At 57.3% G+C, this 18,202-nt stretch overlaps 1 protein-coding gene across 3 annotated transcripts; it reads left to right on the forward strand.

The window, feature by feature from the left end:
* The first annotated feature begins 263 nt into the window (after window positions 1–263).
* TRIOBP (TRIO and F-actin binding protein) lies at window positions 264–18,045 on the forward strand. Of its 3 annotated transcripts, XM_065639874.1 has the most exons (16): window positions 264–342; window positions 689–1,669; window positions 1,939–2,034; window positions 7,448–7,504; window positions 7,860–7,928; window positions 8,384–8,473; window positions 9,325–9,434; window positions 9,885–10,443; window positions 11,074–11,184; window positions 13,207–13,354; window positions 13,749–13,860; window positions 14,319–14,478; window positions 15,011–15,124; window positions 15,426–15,512; window positions 16,410–16,573; window positions 17,264–18,045. In XM_065639874.1, the coding sequence occupies exons 2-15, from the start codon at window positions 1,160–1,162 to the stop codon at window positions 16,569–16,571; spliced, it is 2,385 nt and encodes a 794-aa protein (XP_065495946.1). In that variant the 5' UTR covers window positions 264–342; window positions 689–1,159; the 3' UTR covers window positions 16,572–16,573; window positions 17,264–18,045. The 3 variants fall into 3 exon arrangements, with proteins under 3 accessions (XP_065495946.1, XP_065495967.1, XP_065495956.1); XM_065639895.1 differs by lacking the exons at window positions 264–342; window positions 689–1,669; window positions 1,939–2,034 and adding an exon at window positions 3,292–3,580; XM_065639884.1 differs by lacking the exons at window positions 264–342; window positions 689–1,669; window positions 1,939–2,034 and adding an exon at window positions 3,948–4,171.
* Window positions 18,046–18,202: the final 157 nt, after the last annotated feature.

The following is an 18,202-nucleotide window of genomic DNA, read 5'->3' on the forward strand; positions in this document are numbered from 1 at the left end:
TAGTGTGAAGAAGACATGAGTGAGGCAGCAGAACACGAAAGCTGGGGAGGTTGAAGTGATGGGAACAGGGTAGGGGAGAGGCTATGGTGTGCACGGTGTCCAGGGCTGGTGGAGATCTGCAGGGCCAGGCTCAGCGGGAGCAGGGTCCGTGGGGGCTCTGCCTGCAAGCTGAGCCTGGCAGCAGCTGGACAGACTGTGTGTGCCCGCAGGAAATCAGAGACCCTGGAGGCCTTCCAGGCCCTAGAGGAAGGCCGCGTGGAGCGGCTCGATGGCAAGACCCCAGTGCCACCCAGCAAAGGCCGCCTAGCTCGGAGGGAGTCCAGTCCCAGCCTGCCCAGGGAGGTGAGGTTCCCAGCTCCCCAAGCTGGCTTGCTTTTCCCTGCCACGTTTTCCTCTATTTCTGCCACATGCTTCTGTCTTCCCCTGCTCCCCCTTCCCGACATTCCCAGCCCTCCCTCTGTGACGCACCAGGACCCTCTGCTCTTAAATAGCAGCAGCCCCTTCACCCTTTGGGTGCAAGAGGCTTCTCTTCAGTACAGGTTCTGTGCATGGGGGTGCAATTGCTGTCTGGCAAATTATTTAACGAAGCTGTCTCCCAGCCCTAATCCCATCTTGTTCCTGCTCGCTGGCATTTTTTTTTTTTTTCGTTTTAAGAGGACTCCCTGCTCTCTTTCACCTGTGTCCCTAGGGCCAGCGGGTCTCCTGGCACCTTCAGCAGCACAGCAGAGGCCCCAAGGAGCCCCTGCGCTCCCCCAGCCCAGCTCGGCACCCCGAGAGAGCCAGCAGGAACCAGGGGGACCCCCCACGCCCCACCAGCCCCGGCTGGCTGCTGGAGAGAGGCAGCCGGAGCCCGCGCTCTGCAAGCCCAGCCCGCCAGTCAGAGAGGAGGGCAGGGGAGCCCGTGAGCCCTCCCTGGCGCTCAGAGAAAAGCTGGAGGAGCCAAGGGGAGCCCAGCCGCCCCCCGAACTTGGAGAAGAGCCGAGCTGTCTGGCAGGCCAGGGGTACGGAGCAAGCCCCGGAGAGGAAGAGCCGAGGGGATTCCCTGCACCCTGCGGGCCTTGGGAAGGGCTCGGAGAACGGCGGGCTGAGCCGGGCAAGGCCACCGCCACGGTCCCTCAGTCCTGGGAGACATGCAGAGAGCACACGGAAAAGCCAAAAGATGTCCCCTCCCAGCCCAGCGCGGGGCACAGAGAGGCAACAGGTGAAGCCAGGGGAGCTGCTGCACCTCGGGGGGCCCAAGAAGCCATCTGAATGCGGCTGGCAGAGCCCCCGGGAAAAACTGCCACCCTCCCACCCTGGGAAGGGTGGCGGCAGTGACTGGAAAGGCCGAGGCAAGCCCCTGCGCCCCACGAGCCCAACACGACCACTGGAGCAGGACTGGAGGGGCCGGGGGGATGCCCACCAAGCGCGGGTGTGGGACAAGGGCTGGAAGCGCCAAGAGAAGCCTGTGTGCCATGTGGACTTGATGCGCCAGCTGGAAAGGGAGTGGAAAAGCCCCACTAAATGTCTGGATGTAGGACTACGGCCACATGACAGCTGGAAAAGGCCTGGGAGTCCAGCACAGCAGCTGGAAGACGACTGGAAGGGTCCTGGGCACACTCGAGACACAAACAATCCAGAAAAGCCACTGGAAAGTGACTGGGGGAACAAGAGGCTTCTCATTTACCATGTGAGTAGGACAGGATTCAGAGTTGATAGGGATCCCACCATGCATAAATCTGGCAAGCACAGAGCAGGTGGGTCCCCTGGGTTGCAATTCTGCTCACCCTGGCTCCCCCGGATCCCCTGTTTTTCCAGGGGAGCCATGCTGCTTGGCACTGGGAGGAGGGAGGATGCTTCCCTGCCCTGGCCAGTGCTGGGAGCCCAATGGTCAAATCTGGAGAACCGTGGCAAGGACTAAATCCCTGTGGCTTCAGCTCCTGCTTTCTGTCTTTGCAGCCTCAGCTGGCTGGAAGTGCCTTCCCACCGCAAAGCGGCACCAGCTCCTCAGGAAGCCCAAAGCCACACTTGAATGCCAGTGAAAAGCGCAACAAGGTAGGGGCCAGGCCCTGGGAATGGTGAGGAAGGGCAGCTGCCCCTCTCTGGAGGTCACTGCGGGCAGCACCCGCATCTCCAGTGCCTCATCTGAGTGGGCTCAGGGTGATGCTGCCTTCCCATGACCTCCTGGGTACCACAGTCACTAACACCTCCCTTCCCTTTGTCCTTTGCCCATTTCTCAAGTGAAGAAACTGAGCCACAGAGCTTTTTTTTTTAAAAGCCAGAGGGGGGTGAGCAGTAGACATGGGATTAAAATCTCAGCATAGCTGCTTTCTTCCCTTTATTATTGCCTAGTGCTACGATGGCACCAATGATTTTACAGGGATGAAGTGGGATTTAGTGGCATGAAAGAAGATACGGCCAATTGTGTTGGCATTTCTGGGATACCAAAAATGGCGCGAGAGTGGCATCGGAGCACTGCAGAAAGTGTCCCGGGAGCCTGTGTAGCTGGCAGCAGTGCCCAAGTCCCTGCCCCTGTCCCCTTTGCATGCGTCAGTCATCTTGGCCAGGTTGTCCCCTGCTAGGGCCTGGCTTTGATCTTTATATAGAGACAAACTGCAGCTGGGCAGGAGACTCCCAAAGGCCTCTGAAACTTGAAATAGGTGACAGATGTCCTTTCCCTCACTTCCCTGCCCAGGCCAGCGAGGAGCCCAAAGCCCTGAGCTCCCCCTGCACAACTGGGGCTGGTTCACCCCACCTTTTCTAGGTTTCTTGTAGCAAGAAGCGTTGCTTCGGTGTAATTATGCAGCAGAACCTGGCATTTTGCGATGTGCAACCCCCTACCCCCTTTTCCTTTAGGGCCCTCTTTAGCAATTCCCCTTCCCAATGCTTACTGGCTTTCTGGGGGCACCAGAGGCCCGCCCGAATCTGCTGCCACCTCTGCCAAGATTGCAAATTTTTGCTTTGGAGAGGGAGGATAAAACTGAGCCGCTTCAGGAATGAAGATGGGGACCCTGCTGTGTGCACACACATGGCGGGACTGCTTAAAATCCCTGCCTGACCGAAAAAAAAAAAAAACCAAAAAAACCCTACTTGCAAAAAAACCCTGCCTAGATAAGGGCTGAGCTCCCGGCGGTCCCTTCCCGGGGCAGGAGGGGCTCAGCCCGTTGTTGCCTGGGCAGGCAGGGGGTCTCGGCTCAGCCGCAGCATCGCCCCCGGCCGGCCCCCTTTTCCGTGCGGCCCGGCGGCTCCATTGGCTGCGGGCGGCGGGGCGGCCGGGGCGGCGGCGCCTGGCTGCCATTGGCCTGCCCGGGCCCTCCCAGGAAGTTCGGGGGGAGGAAAGAAAAGTTTTTTGGGGTTGGTTTTAGTTCTTTTTTTTTTTCCTTTTTTTTTTCTTTTTTTTTTTTCTTTTTTTTCCCTAAATTTATTTTAAAAAGCAAAAAGGAAAAAGGCGAGCGGGGAGCGCGGGGCGGGAGGCGGAGCGGGCATGGTGGGGCCGCGGAAGCCGCCCGGCCGCTGAAGCCGCCCCGCCGCCCTGGCTGCCAGCGCCCGGCCCCGCCGCGACCCCGGCCCCGCCGCCGGCCGCGGCGTCCCCGCCATGACGGTGAGTCGGGACCGGCCCGCGGGGGTGCAGGGTTTGGGGTGGAGGCTCCTCTACCCGGCCGCTCTCCTCCCCCTCGGCCGGGCCTTGCGGGTGCCCGGCGGGACCCCGCGGGGGTGGGAAGGGGCGGAGGGTCCGCAGCTGTCAGCCGCCGCCTCCCCGGGGTCTCTCCGCTCCCTGCCCGCCCCGGGCACCGCTGCTCTCCAGGGGACTCTCGCCCTGCTTGGAGCTCAGGGCTGTGGCTGAAGCTCGGTGCCTCCCTTCCCCATCACCACCGGGCTCCCCTCCTGGGCTCTTGGTGGCCGCTCGGTGGAGCGCTCGTTAGCTTCACTTCGTTAGCGGCGGGCACCACCCCACCTAGATAAATATCGGTAGCGTAGCACGTAAGCCTGGCCCGGGCTGAGGCCTGCCGAGCTCACCGCACTGATGACCGCAGCTGGATCTGAAATCTGCACCGCCCCGGGCGAGGGGAGCTCCTGCTCCCCGTGGGAACCAGATGCGGGTTTGGGGCAGGGAGCGTCCCACCCCTCGGGCGAGCCATCCTCGGTGCAGACGTCTGCCAGCCCCGAGAGGACGCTCGTTGAGCAGAGCGGGGTAATGGAGGTGACAGGCTGGGTTGTGCCCGTCAGCGTTTCGCACGGGGGTGGTGGGAAAGGGAGAGCCTGTTGCCCTCTTGCTTTTGCAGCGTGTATACATTCAGGAGCCGCGTGTGTGCTTTAGCCTGGGGGTGATTTTGCTTCCACCAAAGTGAGCTGGGGTGGTTTTGCTTTGTGTTTTGGCCTGGGGCCTGTGCCTGTGGAGCGGGTTCCCCTTTTTGGAGGAGAGAAGACGTTGTGCTTTCCGGGAGGCTGAAATCCCCTTGCGCCATCTCACAGAGGTGAGAGGAAGCAGTGCTCTGGGATCTGTGCTCCTGAAGAGCGGGAGGCATGGGAATGGTGGAGGCTGGCGATGGAAGGAGCACACCTGACCATCCCGTCCCTCCCCTTGGACACTGAGCTTTCTCAGCCTGCTGCAGCCTCTTCTCCACTCCTCCATCGCAGCGGCGCCTCTGTACCACCCAGGAGTCATTCCTTCGCTCCCACCCCATCTCCTTTCCTTCTTTGGTGTTTACATTCTTCAGATATTTGCAGGCTCTTATCACCTCCCCTGTAGCCCTTCTTCTGCCAGAGCAGGCAGCTGCCTATCCTTGACCTGCTGTTGTAAGCCAGTCCTTCCAGATGTCACCTATGTCCCTGGTTTCTTGGGACCCCCTCCGGTGCCTCTACCTGGCCAGCTGCAGGCCTGAGCATAATAACTCTGGGGAGTATGAATGCAACGAGGCAAAATTGCTGCTGCCACCTCCTGAGCCAAAGCATCCTCATCCGCAGCCCCGTGGATTCTGCTGGGGGTGCATCCTGCCACATCCTTGCATCTCTGGCACCCGGATCTCTCCCCGCAGTTTGGCTTTCCTGGACATTTCCTCCTCCCACTGCTGGGCCTTTTCCTCTGGATGGGGGAGTTTGGTTTGAACTCCGCTCTCCTCTGCCAGTATCCCGAGCTTTTTATGCTGAACGAGGAAGCTGGACTTGGTTGTGGGGAGGAGCAGAAAAGTCACTTTAAGCACTTCATGCATCAGCCTCGTCCTATGGTACCAGCCCCGCTATGAGAAGAATGGTTCAAAGCCAATTCCAGAGCTGCAGCTCTGTGTTCGGGGGTGACAGGGAAAACGGGGCCAGCAGGGAAAACAGGAGCCCTGTGCAATTCACCTGTTTGAGAGAAGGCCTTTGAGGGGATTTTTTTGGCAGTGCTACATTAGGGGCAGTGGTTCTGGCAGGACTTTGCACCAGTTTTCCCAAGAGCATACATCCTAGTAATGTTCATTATTTTGGCACCTAATGCTTTGGGATTGTAAATCCTCAATAAGATGAGACCCGGCTGATCAGTACAACAGCCCCAGCCAGGAGTCCTGTCGCTCCCTCTCTCCCTGTGTTGTTTTTCCTCCTCTGTGGATTCTGCTCTCTCCTGCTGAGCGCACACGTGTGTCCTGGGAGCGGGGGAGGCTGCGCTTTGACGTTTCGCCTCCTTTCCTTCCCTCCCGCCGCTCCCAGTTCAGAGCCGGAGCTGAAGTCACTGGATTGGAAGGGATAACGGGAAAAAGGGTGGGGCTGCTGCCAGGGGAAAGGAATTAACTTTCAGGGTGCTTTTTCAGGGCGGCAATGGGGTCAGTGGGATGTCTGGGTCCACGGGGATGAGGATGTGTGTGTCCCCTTCCTCCCCCAGCCACTGGCAGTGCCCATCACGTCGGCGAGAGGTGAGGCGTGGGACCCCCCCGTGCCTTTTTCACTCTGGTTTCCCTGCCTGCCTCCCTTCCTGGGTGGCTTGTGACCATGGTCCAGTGTTTCTCGCCAAGCCTGAAGCTGTAGCAGCTGGTAATCCTCCCCTTGGCGGGCTTCCCCGTGCCTGCTCAAACCAATAGCCGGAGCCCTGGGATGGGCTGGCATGTACTCAGTGCTTGCCACCCTATAACCTCGGGTGTAACCCAAGAGCAGCAGCTTGGGGAGATGAAAGCAGGGGAAGACTTGGCCTGGCTGGGCGGCCAGAGAGCTGGACTTGCCAGGCAGCCATGGCCAGCTGCTGGGCTCAGTTAGGGGGCACAAAGTGGCTGTCAGCTTCGTGAGCCACCCCTTCTCGCCAGCTTGGCCTCTGGTGGTGGTTGTGGCACCTGGGGACTGCTGGTGGCTTCCCCACAGCTGGCAGATTTGGTGCAGACTGGTAGAAGGTCCAGCTCTGGCACCATCACCTCTCCAGCACTGTCTCCACCCGGTTGAGCTGCAGGAGAAGGGGCAAATCAGCAAACTCTGGCTTCCCGGGGAAAAGAGGCGTTGGGCTGAATTATTTGGTGGTGCAACTTTTCCGGAACCAGCAGGGTTGGGAGGAGGGACCAGCTTGAGCCTGTTTGGCTGAGGGCAAAGCCAGGGAGAGCGGTTCCCCTGAGTCAGCTCTCTGGTGCTCCACCTTGGGAAGGAGATAAACTGGTTGGGATGCCGCACCAGTGGTGTGAGGTTAGGAGGAGGTGGGGAGCGGGGGGAAACTTGTTTCTAGTACAGGGTGATCTGGGTGAAACTCTGTTCATCCTCATCTTTGGTTGTTGTGGCTGAGGCTGGGCAGAGGGCAGGCTCTGCAGTGGTGGGGAGCAGAAAGAGCTGGGTAAGAGAGGAGCCCCCAGCATCTCAGAGACAACTGAGTCTTGGAGAGGGTCGAATCTTGGAGAGAATCAAGTGCTGGCTGTGACTCGGATTTCATCTCTACCCTGGGGCACATGGTTTAAAGGCAATGTGTTTTCACAGCTGTTGAATTGCCTCCTGTACGTTTGTAGTGAGGGCTGTTTCACAGAGAGCTGCTCATGTCTTTAATAAATGATCTGTGGTGAAATTACTGGAAGGACGTAGCTCTGGGCCATGGATGGCCAGGGTTTGGATGAGGTGTGTCTGGTTCTTTGCAACTTTGCCTCTGTCTCCAAGGCAAGCCCCTTTGGCAGTGGTGGAGCACTCCCTTCTGCCTGCTCTCCTTGTCCCTGCCTCCCCCTCTCTGAATAAATACCTGCAAGGCACCTCGTGGAAACTTCCCTGCTGCATATTTTCCTTTAATTTTTTTAAACCTCTTTCCTTATCTCCTGCTTCCTCTTACAGGAATGACTGCCTGCTGCTGAGAGCTAAATCCAGTTCTCCTTCGCCCCAGGTCCTACACTCCCATGAGTTTCCCAAAAGCGATGCCAGGCTATTCCCATGGTCATTCTGCCACTGAGGACTTGCCGTCCAACTGCTGGCATGAAAAGCCCTTTTGTGGGTCACTCCAAGACAGTAACCCTCTGTTTTGTCCTTTCCTCTCCAGCCAGATCTCCTTAATTTCAAGAAGGGATGGATGTCTATCCTGGATGAGCCAGGAGAGGTAAGCCTGAGGGGGTGGTCTGCCTCTTCCCCTAGCCCCTGCTGCTAGAGATCCCTGGGTGAGCAGCTGTTTTCCTTCACCCTTGCTCGCTGCAGTCGCTCCTGCTGGGAAAAGCAGTGGGAAGCCTTTGGTGGAGGTGCCTCATTCCGTGTGCTAGCACAGAGGTTCACCCAGCGCCCCTCTCCCAGCCCAGGGGCGCAAGGGAGGGTTGGAAGGAATGCAGAGGAGGAGGAAGAGAACAACAAGAGGTCACAGCGCAGGGCATCCCTCCCTGTTCCTACGCTTCCCCCGGTAACTGCCTCTCCACTTCCCTCCTGTCTTTTCCCCTCCCTCCCCCTGCCCAATCTGCCTGCAGTGGAAGAAACATTGGTTTGTGCTGACTGACTCGAGCCTGAGGTATTACCGGGACTCCAATGCGGAGGAGGTAAGTACGGCCGGCCTTTCTCCAGCCCTCCCTTCCTTCCCGGCCAGGGGGTAGAGGAGCATAGCCCTAGCATGACAAGTACACTCCTGAGAGAAGCAGCAGCATCTTCTCCTCCTGAAGGGTGCCAGATGTGGCGAGCTGCTCTTTGCCAAGGGGTGACGAGGAGGATGGGTGTCAGAAGGCAGGCTGGTGGGGTGGGGAAGGCTGTCAGTGGCGGGAGGTGAGGAGAAGGGCTGGTCCTGTGGCTGGGCATCTCTGACTCTCTTCATCCATGCTGCTGGCTGCCTCTTGGGTTAAAAGAGGCCCCGCTGTGCCAGGGAGCTGAGACTGACTCCTGGAGAGCTGTGGGATGAAGGCAGAGGGGGCCTGGGTTTTGGTTAGCGTGCCGGCAGGTGACAGAGGCTTTTTCAAAGCTGGGTTTGTACCTGTGTCCTAGTGGGTGGCTGTCCTTGCAGGCTGATGACCTTGATGGAGAAATCGACCTCCGCTCCTGCACAGACGTGACGGAGTTTGCGGTTCAGCGCAACTATGGCTTCCAAATACACGTGAGTGTCCGGCACCGTGTGGACACAGAGCAGCGGCACCAAGGGGCACCGGGTGGGCATGTGTGTTCCCCATGCCAAGATGCCAAGAGCCAAGCCATGCAAACCTTTGCCAGGACGGTGACCCGGCAAGGCTGGTGGGTGACACGTGGGTGGTAGTGCTCAGGGACATGAGTGCTGCCTGCCTGCAAAGGAAGGAGGAGGAGGCGGCTTTGCAGGGCTGGCTGAAGGCCATGCTGGAGGCAGCCCAGGAGCCAAGCTGAATGCCAGGAGTGTTTACTTGACCCGTTAGCCAAGGCAGCTTCTCCAGAGCTGCAGGGAGCGAGTGGTGAGTACTGCAGATCTTGGTGTAACCTGGCTGACCACACTCTGAGTAACAACCTGTACCCTGGATCCGGCCACAGTACAAGCCTGTGCTTGGCTACTTGGTGTAGCAGCAGGAGGTGACTGCTAAGGTGGCACAAAACCCGGGATGTCTGTGGGTGTGCAGGGTTGGGCACTTCACAGTGTGGGTTTCCCTGTGGCAGTACCCCAATGCTGGTGCCCAGCTCCCAGCACCTGAACGGCTGGATTGCACTGGCTCACCTTTGGCCAAATGTGCTGCCAAAGTTATTATACTTTTGCCTTTGTTTTGGAGATGATCTCATGGAGGATGTGTAATGCGCTTCCCCGCACAGAGCCTGTCTCCAGTCCCACCTCTCCACCTGGACCCAAGAGTCTCTGAGCAGCGAGTGGCTGCTCTGACACCATCCACCACCCATGCGAGTGGGTGCCCAGAGGTCTTGGGGAGTGAGTGGGAGCTGCCTGCACCTCCACTGGGCACTGACGGGGCCTCTGTTTCCTCTCTGTTACAGACAAAGGATGCTGTCTTCACCCTGTCGGCGATGACCTCAGGCATCCGCCGCAACTGGATCGAGGCCCTGAGGAAGAACGTGCGCCCGGTCAGTGCTCCGGACGTCACCAAGTAAGAGCTGCCCCACGCCACTTCTCCTCTTTCCCCTCTTGCTGCCCCTCTCCCCTGGCATGCAGGGGCTGGGAAGGCCCCTCTGGAAATCTGGCCACTCCCAGGTCAGCCCTGCCCTCCACTCCTCCTGAACGTGACCTGGAGACACCAGCTGGTGGCATGGATTGAGAGCCTGATGATTACGCTCTTGCGTCTGCTTTTTGTCTCACCACGTCAGTTTAGCCCAGTTTCTCCACCAGCATGGCTGGAATTGGGAGCGAATCCTCCCTGCTCCATGGAGAAACCTATTTCCCCAAGGAGTGGGATGCTACAGGCCCACCTCTGTGCTCAGGGTGGGGTTTTGTAAAGCTGGGCTGAGCGAGAGCTGGGCCTTGGGCGATTAACGGTGCCTCCGTCAGCATCCCTTCTCACACGGTGCCTCTTCTTCACTGGCCACCGCTCTGCTTTCAGGCTCTCTGACTGCAATAAGGAGAACTCATTCCGTAACTGCGTCCCCCAGAAGAGCTCACTCCAGACGGAGGAGCAGCAGCGACCAGGCTCGGACTCCGAGGGGAACTCGAAGGGTGGTCACTGGAAGGTGGATGTGCAGTGCCATGCCTTTGACTATGTGGAGCTGTCTCCCTTGCCACAGGACCCCGGGAATCAGGTGTCCCCGCAGAGGACGAGAGGGAGCTTGAGGGTCTCTGACCGAGCTCCCAAGCATGAGGAGCTGGAGCGGGATCTGGCCGTCCGTTCGGAGGAGAGGCGGAAATGGCTCGAGACCCCCGACGGCAGGGTCCCAAATAGCGATGGCCTGACAGGGGACTCTTCCCGCAAGGTGTGGGAGCAGGACCTCCCCTCTCCCCCACTTTCGGAGGAGCAGCGGATTCGGCTGAATGAGGAGATAGAGAAGAAGTGGCTGGAGCTGGAACGCCTGCCCTTGAAGGACTCGCGGCGGGTGCCCTTGACAACACTGCTGAACCAGAGCAAGGGGGGCCACGGAGACACCAATGAGGCGCTGAAAAAGGAGGTAAGAGCGTCCCTCCTCTCTGAAACTGGGTTTCTGGTGGTCCCTGGCAGTAGGAGGCTCTGCAGAAGAGCCAGGCAGAGATGCAGGGAGATGCTCATTTTTTCTGGCTCCATTTGCTACCCCTTGAGTGCCTGGGAGCTTTTGCAACTGGGAAATGTGAGGCCAGGGACCTGTTCTTGCATGCCTGGAGAGGTTCCCTGGGCCACATTTCGACATGGGCTAAGTTAATTGGTGGCACTGCTTGCCCAGAGTGTTTCTCAGGAGTACTTCTGCAGCCTCTCTTCTCTGGCTGTTCCCAAGCCTGCAGATGTTTCCCTGCCAGCCTTTGAAAGGAGCCATGTGCTTGTCTGTCATCCCAGCTACACATGCAGCAGTGGTTTCCTCCAGCGCAGATCCATTTCTGGAAGTTGGGATGTCTTCTTCTCTCCTTGCTAGCGCTTACCAGGCTGGGGCTGGCTTTGCCAGTTTGCTCCCCTGGCAGGGTGCCATTCCCGTGGGAAGTGGACGTCTCCATTGGCTGTGCATGGTGCTCCCCATCCCTAAGCCCTGAGGGTTCAGATGCGGCGTGTGGGTCGAGTCGCGGCACTTTTCCAGCCCTGCCTGAGCATCAATCTCCCCTCCCTGGCGCAGATCCAGTCGTTGCGGGCGCAGCTGGAATCCTGCCGGGCCCGAAATGAGAGCCTGCGGGAGGCGGCGAAGTCCCAGGGAGACGGCCACATGCCCCGGGGATACATCTCACAGGTGAGCGGGGTGCCGGACACGGGACCCTGGGGTTGCTCCCAGTTCCAAACTGGGAAATGCTGGGACTCAGCTCATTGCTGAGCAGGTATCGCTAATCATTGGGTTGCCATGGTGACCCTGACTGGTCTCACTTGTAATCAGTGTTAATTACATAAAGGCTGGTCTGTGTTGCCTGGCCTTAAAGGGGGCAGAGTATAAACAGGGAGGAGTAGAAGGAGTGTTAGGGGGCAGGATCTGTGCTCCACTTTGTGTGTGGGCATGATGCTGGGCTGGGGTGGTGAGTCATCCCCCTACTTGGGAGTGGGTCAGCAGCTTTCTGCCGAGCTGCCTGCATGTTCCCTGGTGGTTTGCAGCTTCCCGCATACTATTCTTGCTAACAGGGGCTCCTGAACCCCTCGTTAAAAGCACTCTGTCAGGCCCTGGGGAGCTCCTGTCCCTGACAGAGCTGGCCCAGCCCTGAAGGTCACTTTGACAGGACAGCCCTTTTGTTTGATGGGACAGCAAGTGAGAAAGTCTGCAAAGCAGAGTGTGCTCATACTTCAGCCTCTCCTCTCTGTATTTGTTTCCACCCCCATGGACTCATCCAAAGCAAATGGGGTTATGTCCCGCAGGGATTTCCTGGGAGTAGGCTGTTGTTCCACCATGCTGTGGGGATTTTGGAATGTGCCATACATGTGGAAATATACTGTGGGTGGACGGAAGTAAATTAGGGCTGGCAAAACCCATTGCAGCAGGCTGGCTTTACCTACCCCAGAAAAAGGAACCCCCAAGTCCTGTGGTGCCCAGCCCATTACTAGTTGCTCTGTCATCTTGATTTGACATTTACAGCTCAGAAGCCTCTTTATGGTCAAAAAAGCAAAAGGAGTGGGAAGGAATGGCACCTTATCTTCCTAGTAACTTGATTCAAAAGGCCAGAGTTTCACATCTGAGGCCAAATTTGGCCTTTCCCCAAGGGGCTCATTCTCTCAGTCTGGTCAGGTTCGCAGCCAGCCCATGGGCAGATCACCAAATGAATCCCTCACCTTTTCCTCTCCTTTGGTCAATCTGTGAAGCTTCCTGGCTTTCCCGTGTCAGCAAGGAGGAGTAGCCAGCAAAGACTTGCATTCCTGCAGCGTGTTGCAGCGCCCTTTTTATCAACCCTTGCCTTAGTACCAGGGAAAGGAATGGGACAGCGAGGGGCTTTTGGGGACACGATGGCTTCTTGGCTCTTTGCTGACATCTTAGAGGCCTTGGCTTTTTAAAATAATACCCTGGCATGGTTTGGTGGTAACAAGTCCTTTCCCAGGGGGCTTGGGGCGGTGCTGCCAGGATCTGCAGGGAGAGTAGAGGCGCAGCTCCAAGGTGGGAAGCACTTCCTTTAACACCAGAGTTTTGGTGTTGGTGTTGGACAAACACAGCGTTTGGTGTTGGAAGAACCATCCTCTTGGTCTCAGAGCTGTCAGAGAGAAGGGCAAGCTGTGTGAGCAGGATCCATAAGCGTTAGGCTTTGGGGAGGGCTCTTTAGTTGCCTCTGTCAGGCCACAGTGCAGTGCAGGGTGTCACTTTTCAGGAGAAGAGGCTCAGTTTTCATTGACGGTGGGGGATGCTGCTTCATTTAAAAGGCAGATGCTGAGATGTGGCTCCTGATGTTGATCTCCTCAAGCCAGGCAGCCTGGTTCGGAGAGGTCTGGGCTGGGGTGCTGGGTATGTTATTCTCAGCTCTCGGCCCAAGAGAAATGTTCCTGTCTTGCTGCTTCAGTTTAAAGAAGAGCAAGAGGAACATTTCTTTCTCCACAAAGCACGCGGGGCTTGCAAAGATGTGTGGCCCTGTCAAACGGTTGTGTTCTGTGATAAAAGTGCCACCTCACTTTCCCAGGATGGTCTGTTCCTTCTGAACTGGTCTTGCTTCTCTCAAAATTGCCCTGGACTTGGGGGAGGTTTGTAAAATCAAACATCAGCCCGGTCAGGTGCCTGTCATGGCCTGAGCCCCTGCGTGCCTGGAAGCTTTTGAGTCCCTTACCCCTTCTTTCCCCGGCATGGCAGGAGGCCTGTGAGCGCAGCCTGGCCGAGATGGAGTCGTCCCACCAGCAGGTGATGGAGGAGCTCCAGAGGCACCACCAGCGGGAGCTGGAGCGGCTGCGGCAGGAGAAGGAGCGGCTCCTGGCAGAGGAGGCTGCGGCGACGGCAGCAGGTAGGAGCGGACACCAAGCCATGCCCTTGCTTGGGTGGGTCCCTCCCACTTCTCCCAAATGTCTTTGGTGAGAAACCAGTCTTCCCAGTCATCTGGAACCACACTGCTGACCCTACTAGTGTAAGGCTGATGCTCAGCACCTTCTCATAGGCAGGCAGGACTGGCGCTGCCCTGTGTTAGTCCCTTTGGCAGCGCTTGGTGCATCAGGATGATCCTGCAGTGTGGAGAAGGTGGGGGATGCCCCGAGGGCAGAAGGGATGGAGGGGGAAACTGAAAAGATAGGTCTGGGAGCCTGCAGCAGCAGGAGCTTGACTGGTTCCCTGGCTTGGTTTCCCTGAGATATGCTGGAGCTGACACAGCCTGATACCCCATCTCCCGTTGTCTCCCTCTGCAGCCATCGAGGCATTGAAGAAGGCCCACCGGGAGGAGATGAATAAGGAGCTGGGCAGGACACGAAGCTTCCAGCAGTGTGGCTCGGTCTCAGATGCCCTCCAGAAGCAGCACCAGTAAGAAACCACCTCTCCTGCTATCCTTGCCCGACGCTGCTGCTCTGTGCCGGTGTCACCGCACCCCATCAGTGGCAGTAGCCCCCAGCTGTCCCCTCCGCCATCTCTCCGGCTCCCTCCCCACTGGCGATGGGTGCCCAGCAGTGGCTGCCAGGGATGCTGGAGCTGTATGGCAGGGAAGTTTATCCCCTGCGTAGCTATTTTCCCTGTAGCACCTCCATTTTCCCTATAGCTTCTTCCCTCTGTTTTCTTTATGGAAAGCTCCTCCATTTCTCCTGCATGACTTGAAGCTCATGTGCGGGAGGGAATGGAAGCCTTGGTCTATAGAGGCTGTTATAATATTTTGTGCTAATGGCTGATGTGGGCAGAGGCTGCTGGTGGCAGGAGGGAAGGTGATGCTGGTGACCAGGGGCTGGTGAAGATTGCAGGGCAGTGATGAGCTGGTGCCTCTTTGACAGGTTGGATGTGGATTCCCTGAAGCGGGAGCTGCAGGTGCTTTCCGAACAGTACTCCCAAAAGTGCTTGGAAATTGGGGAGCTCACCAGAAAGGCAGAAGAGCGGGAGCAGACGCTGCTGCACTGTCAGCAGGAGGGGAAGGAGCTCCTCCGGAAAAACCAGGCAAGAGAGGGGCTTTCCCTGCAAGCAGAGACCACGGAGTGTGTTCTTCCCTTGCACAGCACAGCCCTTCTGTTAAAACTCACATACTTGATCATATTTCTTCCATTCTAAGATTTTATAGAATCATTTTGGTTGGAAGAAACCCTCAAGATCATCAAGTCCAACCATTAACCTAAATCTGGCACTGAACCATGTCCCTTAGAACCTCATCTATACATCTTTCAAACACCTCCAGGGATGGTGACTCAGCCACTTCCCTGGGCAGCCTGTTCCAATGCCTTACAATGCCTTTCGTATCACCATCAAGAAAACAAAAAGAGTTAGAGGCTGTAGATGGACTTGTCTTAACTATGGTGTTAAATACAGCAAGTGTGTTCTTTGCTGCTGATTGTAGGTGCCATCATTGCATATGGACAGGGGGTTACAAGGAGGTTCCTAAGCTGGGGCAGAGCTGGCATGAAGGTGGAGAGGTCAGGACAGTGGAGAGGCCAGTACCCTGGCTACCCTGACATCTTCGTGTTTTTTCCCACAGGAGCTGCAGACCCGCCTCTCGGATGAGATTGAGAAGCTGCGAAGCTTTATTTCATCACGGAGCTCTGGGGACCACTCTCTGCACAACAACGAGCGGAGCTCCTGCGAGCTGGAGGTACGGGGGTGCCCCCAGGCTGCCCTGCTGCCTCCATCCTCACCCCGTGCCGGGGGTCTCCTCCTCCTCGCGGTGGTTTTGGCTTGGAGCGGGAGGGCGGGGGTGCCGGATGGAGCGGCAGGGCTGGCGCAGGAAGGAGGTACGCAAGTTTCCCCTCCGCCACTCTCCCAGGGCGCTGGTGACGCTTCCTGCCCTGGCCTTCCTGGCCCTTCCTTCCTTTTGCACCTCCGGAGCCCGCCGGCCTTTCCGAGGCGGTGGCTCTTGAGTCACCTCTCGTTCCTCTCCCCGCTCCCCGGCCCAGGTGCTGCTGCGGGTGAAGGAGAATGAGCTCCAGTACCTAAAAAAAGAGGTGCAGTGCCTTCGGGAGGAGCTGCAGATGATGCAAAAGGTGGGTGTTTTTTGGGAGCTACTGGGAAAGTGGCAGGAGAGGGGAGGGAGGGGAGCAGCAGAGCTGCCTATCAGCAGTGTTAAGCTGGGTTTGATGGGATGCTCAGGCCAAACCCTCTTGTCACCTGTGCTCCTTGTCCCTGTTCACTCCCAAGCACATAGCAGCCACGTGCTCCAAACAGCACAGACTGGCAACCTTGCACAAGGGAAATGTCACGGGGACTTTGCTGCTGTTTTCCCCAGATGTATGTATGTAAAAGTGTGGACAAGCCAGGAGCCCTTCTTTCCCAGGTGGGAAGCCTGGGTGAAGTCTACCAGGCACTTTGCTTCCCCGGCCACCTTCTCTGTCCCCTCCCTTGTCCCCTCGTTGGGTGGGAGGTGTCTCTTCGAGCACTGTTGCTGGGTGTGCTGCTCCCTCCACTGGCAGCAGCTCCTCGATTTGCAAAGATATCTGCCAAAAGGGAACCTGAAAGAGGCTTTGAGACTCTGTGATGCTGCAGTTTATAGCTTTCTCACTTGAGCTTTTTGCCATGTACATGGCCAGGACCAGCCCTTTCAGCAGCCTGCATCTCTGGTGAGGTTACTTTTCCCGTATCGCTGGCCCAAATGCAGATGAGCCATAGTAAAGCCTATATCGCTTCCTTGATTTGATGCTGCAAATTCCTTCTGCGGCGGGACCAGTGACTGTTGTTTCTTTCCTGCCCCAGAGTTTGGGAAATGCTATCTCCACACTTTTCTTCTGGATGAGTTTCCACATGTCCCGGATTGGGATGGGCTTCAGACCCAGGGCTGGCTCTCCCCTCTTCATCTGCTCACCCTTCTCCTGCTGGGCTCTCCTTGCCACCCCCCTGCCTAACGTCAGCCTTAAAGCTTTCTGACCCCCCTCCCACCCCGGCAGGATAAGAGATTTGCCTCAGGGAAATACCAGGATGTCTACGCAGAGCTGAATCACATCAAGGTGCGCTCGGAGCGGGAGATCGAGCAGCTGAAGGAGCACCTGCGCCTGGCCATGGCCGCTCTGCAGGAGAAGGAGTCGCTGTGCAACAGTGTCGGCGAGTAATGGTGAGCACCGGGAGCACTGTGACATCCCCTGCGGGCACAGGGGGCTGAGAACCGCTGCCCTGCTTTGGAAGGGGGCTGCCGGTTCCTTCTGCTCCACTCAGCACTGAAACTTTATGCATGAACTCTTCCTTCTCTGCTTCTTGCACCCTCTTGTCCTGCACCCGTGTTCTCCCTGATGTTCTCCCAAGGTCCCCAGCCCCCTTCTCATCGTGCTGCTTTTGATGCTTCTGCAACCAGCACCAAGTGTTGCTCAACTAGGCTGGATGCCACAGGCTGACCTTCACTCCGTGTAGGTGACAGTGTGGGGGCAGTTATTCACTACCTGCGTAGGTGATGTTTCTGCTGCCTTCACCTTTGAAGTGGGTTCCCTGTCGCAGCACAGAAATGTTAAGTCTGCATCAAAGCAGCCCTGACTAGACCCAGCCTTCCTCCCACGCTTGTCTGCGGGTATCCCTGCCGTGACTGGGGAGGGAAGCAGGGTGACAGGGACAAGAGTGTCCTGTTGACCAGAGCACTTCTGCTTCTTGCTCAGATGCCTTGGCCGTCGGGATTGGGGTCACCCTGCTCTGCCAGCACTTGCTGGTGGGTGCTGAGATGATGATGGTGGCCAACTCCAGGGGAGCAGAAGAGATGCCATTTCTGCACTCGGTAGATTCTTTATAAACCATTTCTCGTCTTTTCTCTTTCTAGGTCTGCTCTCCGTTTGTTTATCTGTTCTTGTTTTGTATCTGCTCCATTCCTCACTTGTGGGGAGGAGGAGGTTGAATCCCATCTGTTATCACCCTGGCGAGGAATCCTACACACCCCCAACCTCCTCACTCCCCTCCCAAAGCTTATTTGATGAAGCCCTTTTACCTGTGTACCTGAGCACGTTGTTTGGACTGGCTCCTTACATGCACCTTCTTCAGGATTTTATATGTGAAAAATATATTTTATAGAGGAATTTTCCCCCGCTGGGAAGAGGAGGGGGAAAACTTTTACTACATCACCAGCATTTTCTAACCTGAAAAAGAGAATCTGGTTTTCCCCCCCTCCCCAGTCCTGTTGCTCCTGGCCACACAGCCACCTTTGGCACATATTCCCTCTCTTCCAAATGTCTCTGGCCCCCCTGAGATGCACGGCGAGGATGATGCTCCCCTCCCCGTGCCGCCCCCAGGGACCCATGGAGAAGACAAGCAAGCCATAGGAGGGAGATGCTGGGGCAGTCTGCCATGGGTGTGCTTGCTGGGGACTTTTGAAAGAGGAGACCTTGGCAAAAGCCTGCATGAACGAGCTCTCCCCGTGACTGTCCTTTGGCTCCTTCAAGAACCCAAACTGGCAGGAGCCCAGAGCCACGAGGTCTCTCCTTTCTGAGGAAGAGGAGCTGTGAGGCTGCTAACTGCACCCACCAGAGCCAACCCCCGCTTGAGGTGGCAGCTGCTGTTGCTCTGCTGCAACCTTCAACTTTTAACTTAATAAAATCTTCCCCTTTCGCTGAGGAAAATGTGTTTGTTCAGGGAAATGTGTCCCTAACCCAGGGTGGCGATGGTGGGTGGTCATTTTTCCAGGCTTCTGGGTGATTTTGGGACATCCTGACCCATCACTTCTCTCCTGTTGGATTTGGGGAGGGAAAGCAGCAGGAACGCCTCC

The sequence above is a fragment of the Caloenas nicobarica genome, chromosome 1 (assembly GCF_036013445.1).
Source record: "Caloenas nicobarica isolate bCalNic1 chromosome 1, bCalNic1.hap1, whole genome shotgun sequence".
In the NCBI taxonomy this organism is placed as follows: Eukaryota; Metazoa; Chordata; class Aves; order Columbiformes; family Columbidae; genus Caloenas; species Caloenas nicobarica.